The 16323-nt window shown below is 33.7% G+C and overlaps 1 protein-coding gene across 1 annotated transcript in view; it reads left to right on the plus strand.

Moving 5' to 3' along the window:
• The window catches only part of jp (junctophilin), a 403025-nt gene that overhangs the window by 16862 nt on the left and 369840 nt on the right, over positions 1-16323 (plus strand). Inside the window, exon 2 of the mRNA XM_089096954.1 lies at positions 13096-13307. Within this exon, the coding sequence (XP_088953080.1) occupies positions 13096-13307 (212 nt within the window). The remainder of the gene's footprint in view (positions 1-13095; positions 13308-16323) is intronic.

The following is a 16323-nucleotide window of genomic DNA, read 5'->3' on the forward strand; positions in this document are numbered from 1 at the left end:
AAAGTTTTTTCATTGTTTTCGAAAATAAAGTTGTGAGACCGAGTCAAACTTAGCATAAAGAGCGATGCGTTGAGGAGGGGACAGTCCCTTTCATACACGGAATAGTTTCTGTTCGTTTTAAGTTTTAATGTCGCTCCTTACTTTTAGTTAAAAAGAAAACTTGTTTTTTATTTAATTTCTGAACGTTTTTGAATTAATGCAGGATTTGATTTTGGCTCACCTAACATGTATAATTAAAACGGAGTTTGCATATTAATTTTACTTTTTTTTTGGTTAAATGCCTCTTTCGAAAGTTGTTTAATTTTATTTATGAACGTTTTTTATTAGTAATAAATATACGTAACTTACGAATTACGTAACGAACTTCTATATTACTCTTTACGCTAAAGTTCAAATTTTGTTCTAATTCTTTAAGAATGACTCATTAATCACGAAGGCCGTTAATTGGAATAAATAATTCTTATGAAATTACTAAAACATAGCGTAAAGAGCGAGGTATTGACTAGGGGACAGACCCAATCATATACGTAATAATTTCTGTTCGTTTTAAGTTTTGAAGTGCTCCTTACTTTCAGTTGAAAACTTGTTTTTTTAATTTGATTTCCGATCGTTTTGTTAAATAACGCTGGGGAATCCGGTGCCCCCTTCATAGCGCTGTCCCTTCCCCCATGAAAAATTACTCCATGGGAAGATCCTCCCAAGTAACATCCGACCCCTCCCTCCACTACCTGAAAAAATCCCCCCTGAAAATGTCTGTATGCTTCCCAATAACCAATACTATATGTAAACATTGGGAAAACTTCATAACTTGCAGCCCTTCCCCTGGGGACTGTGGGGGATTAATCATTGTCAAAGACATAGTTACTATATTCTTCGACCATTTTGAACAAAATGGCTATCTCAAAATTTTGATCAGGTGACTTTGGAAAATAAATGAGCGTGGGAGGGGGCCTAGTTGCCTTCCCTTTTTTCGGTCACATAAAAAGCCACTAGAACTTTTAATTTCCGTTCTAATGAGCCGTCCTGCGATATTCTAGGACCAGTGGGTCGATACGATCACCCCTTGGGAAAAGAAAAAAAAACAACAAAAAAACACGCATTCGTAACCTTTCTTCTGGCAAAAAAAAAATACAAAATTCCACATTTTTGCAGATAAGAGCTTGAAACCTTTTCTGAGAAAATTTTCTCAGGCACGTAACTTTTGACGAGTAAGACTAAACTTGATGAAATTTATATGTTTGATTCTTTTAATATATCACTGATTCTTTTGATTCTTTGATTCTAAATCTGATTCTTTTTATATATCCATTGGTATCAAAATTCCCGTTTTTTAGAGTTTCGGTTACTATTTAGCAGCGTCACTCCTTACTTACTGTTCGTTACCACGAACTGCTTGAAAGATTCCGAGAATGAAACGGAATTGGGCATTCACGTCCTTAGCTCTACAGAAAGGAGGTAGTAGGTGAAATTGCCCGGAGACAAGATCATGAGGAGAAACCTCTTGCCCTTAAAAAATCAGAAAACTGTGGCTTGAAAAAATACTTTCTTTTGACATTTCCTACACCCCTTGAAAACCTTTTTTAGAGGTTATGCTGTGTTCCAACTTCCAGGGGGGATTTTATTAAAACAAATATTTGAACAATGAAGAAATAGTTAATTAAAAGCAGCTTTCTAATTCTTATGCCCATTTAAGTGCAAAAAATCTTGCGATTACGTAGCAGAACGACAGTTTTGACCCACTTTGGATAAAAACGTTGTAATTCCTAAAATTATGAGACAGCAATAATTTCAAGACATGAAAAAACCTCATATATTGGAAGACGTTTAAAACTATTCACGAGGGCATACTCCCACGTGGGGGTTCGTTGTTTCATAATGAAATTAATCTGTACTTATTCTCACCAAAATTAAGTATAAAAGGATTTAACGTGAATGCAAAGAACGACGTTAAAACCTAAAACGAACAAAAACCATCTCAAATATCAGTACGTCTCCCACCAGGGTTGCTAACGTCAGTAGGATTTTACTAGATCTAGTAAAAAAAAAAATCTATTAAATTTAGAGGATCTAGTAAATTTCCCGAAATCTAGTAAAAACTAGTAAAAAGTCATGATTTATTGTAAACAAAACTTTTTTTTTATTTTCCATGAATTCAGGGAAAAAAATTATCGTAAACATATGACAATTTACAATTTTTGCTTTTATGTTTTACAATTTACAATTTTGCCTATCTGTTTCAGGGACAAACAAGCAGTCACCTAATTTCACATACAAACACTTCACTTCCAGCGTCTAAAGGTCGAAAAAATCAGCTTTCTTTGTATCAAATCTTACCAACTAAAAATGAAGCTATAATGACACTTGGATTTTTGATGATTGGGAATCTATTGGAATCAAAACAAAAGCCAACCACCCAAGGTGATTAGTTAAATCTCCTCAGTTTGAAAATTTTTATTGAGGAAAAAGGTGCCTGCTGAGAGAAATTAAAAGTAAGTAGAAATGTAACAATTATATAAATTATATAATATATATATATATATATATATATATATATATATATATATATATATATATATATCCAAAAAAAGATTTTTGAACTTGTAGGTTTCCGGAATTTTCAATCATACTATGAAAACGAAAGAAAAAGGAAAAGAGAAAAAATAGAAGAAAAAAGGAAAAAAAGATTGTGAAAATCGTATTGATTATCCTCTTATAGTAAAAATCGATGCTTGACTGTGCGCGTGCGGCGTAGCCGCACGTGGAAAATTTTTTTTGAGCATTTAGTAAAACAGATGCAATCTAGTAAATTTTTCCTCTCCGATTTAGTAACTTCTTTCATGTCAGAGTGCCAACCCTGTCTCCCACTTTCTCGGTTTCCCAGCTCTTTATGTTGATGTATAGCTTACAATTTTCTGAAAACATGATAGAATCTTACAAATATGACTGGTTGACTGTTTCAACTGTTAAGATAGTTTATTCTCGAAACATCGTGACAGAAGACTCAACACTAGCTGAAAGAGCATGGGTATTGAGGAGTGCTATATCGAATCAAATTTAAATCAAATTTTAAATTTAAGTGCTATGTCTTAATCCACTCTATACTTTTTGTTAAAACACTGTTTTTTAATTTAGTCAGAGTAAAATATCATGCTGAGAAATATAAGGCAGAACTGAGAGGGCAGGGTGGTGGAAGAGGGAGTTAAGTGTTTTTGAATCATGGGGATTGGATTTATTATTATCATTTGTCTTTTGTATATTTATTTATTCATTATTATTTTTATTCAATTAGTTTTCTTTCTACTTTTATTTTCATTTTTATTATTATTACTATTATTGTTTATATTAATTTTTGTTATGTATTTTATGGGTTATTTTTTATTTATTTATTTATGAGAGTTCTAACTAAATACTTAATGCTACTTGGTAGTCCACGTAAGCAGTTACGTAGAGTTTTGCGTGACCGCTAACTCTCATACGTTTTGTCAGGCGCGAAAGTGTCATTTTTATTTATTTATTTGCGAGTGTTAAAAATAAAATTCTAACTTGAATTTGAACTTGGTTATTTTACGATCCCACAACACTAACATCATCAGACATATACTAGTTTTCTTGCAAATAAGAATCTTTCATTTCTGCCACTACAAAACTTATATATATATATATATATATATATATATATATATATATATATATATATATATATATATATATATATATATATATATATATATATATATATATGTCAGTATATATATATATATATATATATATATATATATATATATATATATAATATTATATATATATATATATATATATATATATATATATATATATATATATATATATATATATATATATATATATATATATATATATATATATATATATATATATATATATATATATATATATATATATATATATATATATATATATAATATATGTTGCTTTTAATAAAATTTAATCTTATTCATTATTGCTGTTGTTTTTAATAAACTTTACATCATAATTCTCTGATTTGTAAATGCTTGCCTTTGAAAAAATTTCTTTGTTCTTTTTCTGTCTCCTATAAACAGAAAGAAGCGGCAAAATAAGATTGATAGAAATACCCCCCCCCCCGCGTGCCGGCATAAGTGCTTGACTTGAGTCACTTAAAGCTGGCCAAGAGGATTCTGATAACTGAAAAATGTCCTAAGATGATAAATATATCTTAGACCCTCGGGGATACTGATTCTTTTCAAATAGGATGGATAGTAATTTCTCTCATTTCCTCGTTTCTTTTGAAAAAAATGATGGATCTTGGCCTCATTTATTCCGGAATTTTTTAGGAACCGTGGATATTGCTTGAATACAATATATATATATATATATATATATATATATATATATATATATATATATATATATATATATATATATATATATATATATATATATATATATATATATATATATATATATATATATATATATATATATATATAATATATATATATATTTATATATATATATATATATATATATATATATATATATATATATATATATATATATATATATATATATATATATATATATATATATATATATATATATATATATATATATATGTACATATAAAAGCATGTATGCAGCTAGCTTAGACAAAATGAGCCTTGTGCGCTAGGGTTCCCTGCTTTAGAGCTAGAAATGAGTTCTGTTTTCAGTTCTGTTTGCAGGAAATTTTTTGAGGTTTTTACTGGTGAAAGGATTAGCGAAAAGAGAGAGAGAGAGAGAGAGAGAGAGAGAGAGAGAGAGAGAGAGAGAGAGAGAGAGAGAGAGAGAGAGAGAGAGAGAGAGAGAGAGAGAGAGAGAGAGAGAGAGAGAGAGAGAGAGAGAGAGAGAGAGAGAGAGAGAGAGAGAGAGAGAGAGAGAGAGAGAGAGAGAGAGAGAGAGAGAGAGAGAGAGAGAGAGAGAGAGAGAGAGAGAGAGAGAGAGAGAGAGAGAGAGAGAGAGAGAGAGAGAGAGAGAGAGAGAGATAATAGATATAAGAGAGAGAGATAGAGAGAGAGAGGCAAAGAGGACAGCGAAAGAGAGAGAAAGAGATACAGAAAGAGAGAGTAAGAGAGAGAGAGAGAGGGAGAAAGATGGGGAGAGAGAGAGGGAGCAAGAGAGAGAAAGAAAGAAACAGAATTTCATTTTTTTAGAAACAATATGCGATGAGAGATAAAACCAATAACCTAGAGCTCCGACTTCGAGACCTTGTGAGGTTTTGTAGCTTTTGAAATCCCTAGGTTGCAGTTCTTGGATCAACAAAAGCGAAAGTGTCTACAAAATTTGACACGCATTCTTTAAAAACACAACAGAATATATAGTTGCTGGTACCTACAAAATTTAATTGAGATCCCAGAGGCCATAGTTTTGGATCACAAGGATACAGCCATCCCTCATAGAGGTTCTATTGAGCACGAATACCCGACGCCGTAACTATACATGTTGGTTGAGTTGTTTTTCAGCGCACCTTGCTAGTTCTTCTAGTAAATAGCCTGACATACAGAAATTTTGATTTCCCCACCCCCTCCACAGAGGTTGGACTGTTACAAACCTTTAAAAGGCAGAGATTTGTGCGTAATTCTCACCAAGTTTAGATGGGAGATGACATCTATTATCAATTTCCTCTTTGTGAGTTAATTGTGATAAAAAGAACAAACGGCTATTTAGCATCTTTTTTTTATCAAATGGAAATGTGACTTTCACTTATGAACTAATTATTTAATAAGTAGTAAAATCTCCGTTAAAATGAAAATGACACAGTTTTTAATATGTTCGAGGACAAAATGGGACACATGTAAGCTTATATGTCGAAGTGAAGTTTTTTAATCTCATCCATTTTCCCAGGGTGGGCCATTTTTTCCACCCTTCCCCCTTTTCTGATCCATCTCTGGTGGTGCTCATGGCTGGCTTAAGTTTAAAAACTTGTTAATTTCATAGTGTATTTCGTTGTGCAAAACTTAACATTTGCCGAAATTTCGTAAATAAGGAACGACTCGTGATAATAGTAACCAAAACTCTAAAAAAAGAAGTTTTCATAGCAATATGTACATCAAAAGAATCCACTTTTCGCGGTGATTCCAAATCTGTAATACTCATCAAGAATAAATTTACCACTGAAAAGTTAAGAACCTAGGAGAATTTAGACTACTTGATTTTCAAATCGAGGGAAAACACGTCAAAAGGGGGGTTCATCTTGAGAAACATTAAACATAAAATTCAGCATATTAAAAGGCATCATTACAGAGTCCAAATCCCCATCTGAAGAAATGAAAAGTTTGCTATTTTCTCAGGAAATTCTCCCCTACACAGAGGCGTCAGTAGACAAAATTTTGGAGGGAGGGTAGCCAATGGATACCAAATGCTTGGCTATTTTTACCGACTTATTTTTATTTTTATAGTAAACTTACTTTACCGACTGAGATCAATTGCCTTCCACTCACTTTACTTCATTTATTTCCATCTGCCTATTTAACGAATAAAAAAATTGAGCCAGTAAAATAGCTGCCCTTCTTGCCACTTTTTTACCGACTCAATTTTTTTACTGGCTGGCTGAAAATATTGGGGGGGGGGGAGAATGTGTGGGGTGGGGGCGACTTAATTTTGCAAACACCTGAACTGATTTGGCAAAGAGCAGAGCAAAGTGATTAAGAGGAACTTTGCTTTCTTTAAGACTGATTTAGTAGGAATTCCAAACCGCTGGCCCTACTGACATTGCAGCGTTAATCAGCAAAACTAAAAGTATTCGAAACAAGATTATTGTATAGTTTTTTAACTTATATTTCAGTTAAAGTAGAGGTTATATATCTTATTCGGACTAAGACTCCCTAAAAACTTATATTTTTCCGAGGCTCCCTCAAAAATCATTTTTTTAAACTTTGACCTGCTTGAGAAATTCTAAAACTTACCTTTTTATGAGTGATTATTAATTTAACAGCTAAAAATTAAAAACAAATAGTATTCTCCTTGTGATAATGTAAAATACCTGATTTCAACAAATATCGATTTTGACGGACAACCACCACCATGGTCTTCGTTACAGCGGCAGACTGCATTTATTGCAGACTGCCGCTGTAGTGCAGAGTGGTGATATTGGTGGCAGAGTGGCAGAGTGGTGATAGTGGTGAATAAATGCAGAGTGGTGCCAATGCATTTATTAAGGGCTCAGCACTGAGTGCACTTGAATATGGCTTGGATAGTTTAAAATTAAAATAAACACAAGCTTTGCATTCATAAAGAATTTATTAAACATCAATTGATGATTGACACAGTTAGAATTATTAATGAGAGGGATGGGATTGTTGATCAATCTCCAATTTCTCAAATCTCGGAATAACATTGACAAGGGCGACCTTTGTTTCCTATTCAAAGTTAATTTTTGAGCGAGTCTTAATGTTATAACCATAACAGACAAAAATCTTGCTTCGCACAAATAAGTTGTTGCACATGGAACTGATGTTTCTAGAGGTTTTGTGGATACTCTTCGTTTGGAGCCTAAAATTAGTGATTCCTTTGCTACAAAATTCGGCTCTCAGTTTGTTTTGCATGACAGCTCAATAGGAAATTCTAAGACCATTTCAGTGGGAAGAATGTGGGTTATTAAAAAAACAAGTGTTACGAAAACGCTTATTTTGCCATTCTAGCAAAAGTGTTTCTTTTATCTTCCATCCAGTGTATAACAGAATCACAAAAAGACATTTACAAAGTAGATAAACCAATTTTTTCTTCAAGTTTTTGCCAAAACTAGCTTAATTGTTTTGCTGCGTAACGCCAAATTGTGTTCCATTCCCCAGAGACGAATTTGAGTCTTCCTTCTTATCTGTCTTCCTACTTTTTAAGATACATCTTATTCAAGGCTCCATTTTTTTTACAGTTTTGCTGCTTCATCAAAGGCAGTATTAGATAAGTTGATGCTTATTGTCGTGATTTCTATATAAGGGAGCACTATGCCATTAAAATGTGTTGTTGGTGGCTTTTCCCTAGGTTACAGTTTTTGGATCAACAAAAGTGACAGTGTCTACCAAGTTTGACATGTATTCTCTAAAAACACAACAAAACATCTTGTTGCTAATGCCTACAAAATTTGATTTAGATCCCACAGACCATAGTTTTGAATGACAAGGATACGGACATGAGGTTCTATTGAGCACGGATGCCCGACGCTGTAACTATACCTGTTGGTTGAGTGTTTTTCAACGCATCTTGTCAGTTCTTCTAGTAACTGGCCTGGCATACATAGATTATTGATACCCCCACCTCTCTCCATAGAGGTTGGATGTTACAAACCTTTAAAAGGCATATATTTCTTATCTATATTATCTGTCATATCTTATCTGTCTTCCGTACTTTTGAGATACATTTTATTCAAGACTCGATTTTTTTTAGTCTTGCTACCTCATCGAAGAAAGTATTAGCAATATGCTATTAAAATGTGTTGCTGGTGGCTTTTCCACTTTTAACACAAAACCCTAATGCACTGGCAAATACGTTACCGTGGCTAAGGCTTGTTGCAGTTATCAATGATTATACATTTCAATAACATGGAAAGTTGAGACAACATTAACCAAGCAATATTGTTTAAGTCCCTTACAGAATTCAGAAAGACTGTCTCCATAATGAATATAACAGTTCTTAGCTGAATCAAGGACGGAAGAAAAATTTTATAAAAAGCGGAATTTGCGAGTTTGCTAGCCAGGGCCACTTAGCTTTCCATTTGATATAAATGACTAGCGGAAAACTGCTAGAGAGAATTTCGTGAAAACCTAAGAGGTAAATAAAAAAAATGACTAGTATCTGAGCAGTAAAATAAAAGGAGGATAACCAAATGAGTATTTTGACTTTATACAGCAAGGCGTCGTCACCGTTGACAAAAGTAAAGAATTTAAACAATAACATATTTGAAAAGAGGAAGGAAATCTAAACCCCTTGTATCAATTTAGAAGCAATTTTTCATTTAAAATAAAGATACTTTTGAATTCTTTTCCTTTGTCAACGGAAGAGACACCACGCTTTTTAATATGAAGCACATAAAAAATGGTTGATTGATTATTCTACTTCTTCCTTTTCTTCCTTCTAGCAAGTTGCCATTAGTGTCAAGTTCAGATTATTACACTCATAGGTTTAAAACAACCTGCAAACTTCACTGTCTTCCAAAATAACAGCTGAAATTTAGTTACTAATTCCAATTTAATTCAGTAAGTAGATTTGGACAAATGAAGCATTATCAGTTTTCAAATATTGCTATTTCAGTCAACCATTTTCGTAGTTTTAAATATTCCATCTTATAAGCTAGTTTAGCCTTTCTTTGGACATTTAAGACTAATGCCTGATCCACGCCATAGTCACAAATTTTAATAAAAAACCAAGATTTATGAATGATATTGTTTTTGTTTCTGGATTTTAACATCACAATTGTATTTCAGAAGTGGAAAATTAAGACTAGAAGTTTGTTTTAAAAGCTTGTATCCCAACTATTTGTATCCCAACTATTGTATCCCACCATTTTGTTTCCAACTATTTTCTGCTAATACTATGTCTTTGTGTTATTTTCAAGAGTTACATATGCAAAAACTGCTGTTCCAAGCCTTCATCTTTTCTCATTTCAAATAATTATGCCTTAACTCTTGACTCTGATTGACCAATCACAAATTTTATGCTGGAAAGTTGAACAATGTTCAACTCGAGAAATTACGATCAGCATGCGGGATTGGTGCCGTAGTCCTTCGTATTTTGACTTTATTCTTTTATGACCACAATGTGACACAGGCATAAGTTTCTCAAACGATAATAACAGAACCAAACTGATAGTCGTTAGATGGCATTGCTTACGCTGAGTGACCAGGTCGTGTCTCTAGTTTTATTACCTTTCGCTTGCATTTAATTATCTAAAGAGGCAATATAACATCTTTAACAATAAAAGCTTTCAGGGAGAATGTGTAAAAGAATTATAACATTAAAAAAGGTTGCTATTTTTATGTCTGTAATGTTGCCAAACTGTCAAGACGAAGTGACAGTTGCTTAGTGAATCATACAAAAAAAAGATGACTTGAATCATAACTAGGCGCATTGCTTTTCTTTATGTGCCAGCTATCTGGGATCTAGACAAGGTAGGAACAAAAACTTGAGAAGAGCATAGCAAATTTTTCAGTTTTGACTCTATGAGTCTTCTGATTCTTTTTTTGGAAAATGTTTCTCGGCAAGCTATGCATATCATTTGTCTCAGGTTTAAAGGCATCTTGCATTACACTCCCCGCTGCTCTTTTCAGTAAATATCATCTTTTTCTTACGACGCATCGAGAGATAAATTTGCTCGTTTAGGTTCACTACCTACAAATCCTTAAATTTCGGACTAAAGATTTTAAAGGAAAAGGGAAATAAACATTTTGTGTTCCCGATCTAAAAAAAAATCGCATGCTGACCAAAGATCTGTGCTGCGCAGGTACCGATCTCCTGATTCAGTGCCTTCGGCCGGGAGTGTTCCCGATCGGCTGTGTTTATTTCATTCCTATGTGCTTTCAGTAAAGCGTATGTTAAATATTGGGGCTTGTGAGGAAATTTTGAATCAGAACGGAGTTTAGGAATCGTTATGAATCGTCCTTCTTCTTAAAAAAAGAAAAAAAAACACTTTACATGGGTATATTTCATATGATAATAAGTTGAGACTCATTGATAATAGAAGACAATAGATACTAGTAATCAGTGGCGGATCCAGGGGGCGAGGGGGCGCCCCTCTAGCGTAATCTAAAGTAGCGCAATTTACTTAACTAACGCAAGCTTGCGTAAATTAAACTTGCTCCTAACGCAAGTTTATCGGATCAACCTATTTTGCCCCCCCCCCCTACAAAAATCCTGGATCCACCCCTGCTAGTAATAGAGGTGTGTAATGCTTATCTGGGTGTTTCCCCATTCCTTTTGGTCTAATGCTAAAATTTGTAAAGTCTGAACACTTTTGACTAAGAAGAAGCTCCGCCGGCAGATATGGAAACTTTATATTTTGTTTAAACATCCATTTTTTTATTGCTAATTTGGTTTCTAAATGATGAGAATGACATCTCTTTAGACGCTGATCCAGAACGTCTAGACTTTGTTAAAAATCCGGAATACCCCATTAAAAGAACGATATAATACGAAAGTTTTTTTCTTTTTGGGAGAAGTCTCCATTTCAAAGCTGTTCTTAAAGAAAATTACTTCTAACTGATTACTTCAAAGTAAAAACGTGCATATTCACTGTCAGCAGGAAAATAAGTTAGTTTCCCAGTAACTAACATGAATCAAAAATAAGATCTAAAACTAAAACAAAAATTTGAAATTACTAATAGAATTCTCCCCCACTAAAATAGATATTAAATTTTGGGATTAAACAATAAGTGAGTGTTAATTTTTTCAGTGGAAAAAAAAAAAAAATACAAGACATCCAAGCTTGGTGTAGAGAAGAAAGTTTGAGCCCAGAACTATTTTTTTGCAGAACAAAGCTCAAATTAACTGCATTCTAGTTTTCCTGTCTCAAAACATTTCTTTTAAAGGCAAAAGTGTTGTCCCTTCATTCAGTTTTTTTTTTCATTCCATTAGCTGCAAGGCATTTTTGGCCTTCAAGGATAAGTTCAAGTTTTTTTTTCTATTTTACTCTTTTAATTTTGATGAGAAGAAAATGATGTGTATTTTCCACCCCACTTTACGTATGTAACTTTTATCCACAGTGAAATTAAGGTGGCATTAAGGTGAAACTTTCAGGAGAGGTTTGAATTTATGTTGAAGAAAAAAATCAAAACGGACTATATGAATGGAGGTTGTTAAAAGGGCATATCGGCAACATTTCAGGAATGGCTGAGGGCATTACAACTAAGCTTTCAGGGCTACTACAGCTACTACTCCTACTACAACTACTATTTATGCTACTCTTGGTACTACTACTACTGCTGCTACTGCGACTATCTAAGACTGTTCCTGCTTGCGTTTGTGACTACTTGCAAGTGCAAGTCTGACTGACTGAGACTCTAACTACTTGTGACTGCAACTATGACTCACCGAAACATGCGATTGTGACTACATGACGACTTGAATGTGACAGCTGCTTGCGTCGACAACCCCTTAGACTAAAAAATTGGAAAACACCCGAACAGCCATTGAAAATTGAACAGAAATTGAAAATTTTCTATGACAACCAAATCCCACTTTCAATGTACTTTTCAGACAGAGTTTTGAAAGAAATCATCAAATAAAAATCATTCCTTACCACAGCCCTTAGATTCTTCTGATCTTCCAGACAAACTTTGACAATCCATGAAGACTCGTCAGTCATCTTTCACAGATGACATCCCAGGTTGAAGTGAGGTGCTCATATTTTGTGAATTCGTTTGAAAACTGCATCTTAGTGTTTCTTTTGGACCTTCTGCTTTCTGAAGCCTCACGACTGCCACTGAAGAGCGATATTAGGAAGTCGAGTACAGGCATACTACGCACGTGCCCAAAACAATGCCAATTCCCGTGCTTGATGACTTCAGTTATTAGAAGCTAAGACGTCTTTTGGTGTATATAAGCAATTGTTACTTGTTGTTTCCAGCAGATATTGAGAATTTGTCTTGAGCACATGTTTTTAAACCTTATGTGTTTCTTTTCCAGCTGTTGATCTAAATACCATGCTTCCAAGAGTAAAATTATATAGGCCAATTAATAGTAATTTTTTCATAAAAATGTTATTTAGAGTAAAAAAACTGCTAATACTCCGTGAACAACTTTTTAAGAAACAATTTTCATTGTTTTTTTTTTGCAGTGGCAGTACATCTGAGAGAAAGTGGCAAAATGGAAAACGTCACGGAATTGGAAAGCGTCACGGAAATAACAAAAATATTATTTAGAGTAAAAAAAACTGCTAATACTCCGTGAACATCTTTTTAAGAAACATTTTTCATTATTTTTTTTTTTTTGTACTGGCAGTACATATGAGGGACAGTGGCAAAATGGAAAACGTCACGGAAATAATAAAAATATTATTTAGAGTAAAAAAAACTGCTAATACTCCGTGAAAAACTTTTTAAGAAACGATTTTCATTATTTTTTTTGCAGTGGCAGTACATATGAGGGACAATGGCAAAATGGAAAACGTCACGGAATTGGCGTTGAATTACGAGGTCGGTGGCTGTATCGAGGAGAATGGACTGCGGGGCTCAAAGGGAGGTATGGGGTAAGACAGTCAACTAGCTCTAATGCTAAATATGAAGGAACCTGGGCCAATGGCTTGCAAGACGGCTATGGCACTGAAACGTATGCTGATGTGGGTAAGTTTTTTCCATCCTAAGCTCCAAATATTATTCTCAATTTAAGAAAAACGCTATATGTGCAAAGCAGAGAGGGTGAAAAATTTTCTATTTTCACCCTCTCTTCAAAAGAAACTATAATAAGTTTCTTTTAAACCCACAACGTCTTTTGATTTTGGTAAATATCCCACTTAACATTCCCTGAAAACTCCAAATTTAAAACTTTAGCAAGACCTGATGTTTTGCAGATATGCAGGACCCGGTAACTTGGATGCTCATATTATTTGAGATTTAGTTCAACAACCCCCTCAAGATTCCCTGAAGCTTTCAATTTATTTCCCTCGGCCATTCCTGGAATATAACAGATACGTCATTTTAACAACCTAGATGCGTATAGCACCTATTCATTTATGTCAACATCCCCCTTAAGTTTACATAATAGTTCAGATTTAGAGCCCTTAGCTGTTCCTGGAATGTTGCAGATAATGTCTTTCGACAACCTGAATGCACATGGTGTCTTTTGATTTAATTCAACATTCCCTCAAAGTTTCAGCTTAATAACTTAAGCCATGTATTATATATTGTCGATGTCCCATTTTGACAAATTGGATTTACCTAAATTCTTTTAATTTAGTTCAATTTCCCCGCTCGAGATTCCCCGAAAATTTTAAACTTAGTCCACACAGCTGTTCCTGAGATACAGGGTTTACGCCCTTTTAAGAACATGGATGGCGTACACCGTATCTTTTGCTTTAGTTCAACATCCTGATCAATTTTTGCCGAAAGTTTAAACTTAATACTCTTAGCTGTTCATGAAATATTGCAGATACGCCCTTCTGACAAATTGGTGACTCATAGCGTCATAGCGTTATTTGTTATCTAGGATTTTTTCAAGTCTTTGACTGGAACATATGCTGAAAAATCTGAAGAATAGTAATAATTAAATATTACTCTGGCAAAAAAACATTACACTCTCTTCTTTTTCCTAAGCTTGGATTGGCGATTATTTAGAACTAAAACTTACGATTTGTTGGAACCAAATGAGCACAGGATTAACGAGTCATGTTGCTTGTCTTAAAATAAGCTATTTAAAAATTTTGCCCCTATAATTTTTGGGCTGTATGAATGTTTCCATCCCTAGGGGAATATTTTGCACGCTTATCGCTATATTGATGAGAAAATAATCAAAAGTTTTGATGCTAAGCCATCAAACAATGAGCCTGGGACAAAAAAAAGAGATCAGGTACCCTTGGTCTATTTGTCCCTAAATAATAGCGCCAGATGTCAAAATTTGCAATTCGAGCACTCTCCCAACTTTTTAAATCGCCTTCTCTGCATAACAGGATGGAGAAATCACACTGGAAACACAATGCTCTTTACTAAGTCTACACTAGCGTATATATTATAAGTAATAACTTTAAAAGCCCTTAAATAGTAATTCTGATGGACATAGTACTTTATTTTTATTATTTTATGCTGGAGCATTAGCCTCTGATTTGTAATCTTTATACATCTCTGATGCTGCTAGAGCCAAGTATATTTCAATTATATTGTGATTAGATTAGTTTGGTTGTATTCCCTTTTCGTAGCTTATTGGGTTTTAAAAATGTCAACTTTAAAGCTATGCTATCTATTTACTCGCTTAATTTTCTTATAAGCACATTTATAGTAAATATAGTATATCATTTTGTTACCTAGAAATTAACAACCTAGATCCCGATTTAGACGTTAAATGATCTTTGCCGGGTACTGGTGTGGTAATTTAATAAGAGCTTTAGTACTCTTTAATCAGTGCTCCAAATGGGTACCTGGAGAGATCTGGGGGGAAAAGACGGAAATAATTCCACCCAATCATGTATTGCACTCCCGAACGAAGTCAGAGAATCAGGAGATCGGTATCTGTGCTACGCGGACCATTGGTCAGTTTGCAAAAAAAAATTATTTTATTAAAGTTATTTCAGACCAAAGTATAATCACCTACGGAACAAGTACTGACAAAACTCTCCAAAAGTGACCCCGCGTACTTCAGTGCCTGTAGATGCAAAAGGTTGTACTACTTAATCGCTCCGAGTCAAAGTACTTTGCCCCGGCCAATAATTATGCTACAGCGTGATTCAGGCGGCGAGTTACGCACTTGTTCCGTAGGTGATTATACTTTGGTTGCCAGGTTCGCATAGGTATACAAAGGGTCAATTTTTTGTGTGGAGAGGATAGATTTTGTCAGTACTTGTTCCGTAGGTGATTATACTTTGTTTCAGACATAAAATACCATTTAAAGCTTATTCTATCATTCTTCCTCTATTGTTTTTTAAATAACATTTTTGTCTTGTGCTGCAACACTAAAATTTATAATACATTCATTATTGTAAAAAGTAGGAATGTCCTAAAAAGTAGGAATACATTCCTACTATCCTTCTAAAACTTCATATTCTTAAGAATTACAAGGTGAATACTGAAGTATAAGAAAACATACAACAAATACAAAACGATTGCTTTGACTTTTTAGAACACTCATTTTCTTAAAGGTTTAAAATTGATATTTTAATACATTCTTTCCTCAAAGCAAAACAGTCAGTATCATCTGGTACCAACCTTAGAAATCCAGAAAACTGAATTCTTGGACAAGAATAAATCGGTGATAATCATTTCAGACACGATCTTTCGGTAACTTTGGTATTTAAAAGATATGTAAGATTTGACCGAAAAAAATGTTCATTTCAGACATGTAACATCAAGCGTTAAATATTTGGAATCTAAAGGTAAACAAAATAGACTTTTGGAAAAGAAATTTTTGGACGTCTCTCCCCTTCGTTATTAGGCGTAAATGCAAATAACCAAATTTTTTGTAGAACTACAAAAATATACAATTTACCTGTAGATTTCAAATATACAAGTAGTGATCTACCCCAATCACCTCCCAAGGGGGGAGGACATACTCATGACCGGCAATAGTTACTTTTGACTACTTATAACTGTATATTATTTTTGATTTAAGTTACACGTGCAAGGATTATGTCTTGCAAAGCTTCCTTTCTTT

Source organism: Artemia sp. Qi Xiang Cuo, chromosome 11 (assembly GCF_049724085.1).
Source record: "Artemia sp. Qi Xiang Cuo chromosome 11, ASM4972408v1, whole genome shotgun sequence".
NCBI classification, from domain to species: Eukaryota; Metazoa; Arthropoda; class Branchiopoda; order Anostraca; family Artemiidae; genus Artemia; species Artemia sp. Qi Xiang Cuo.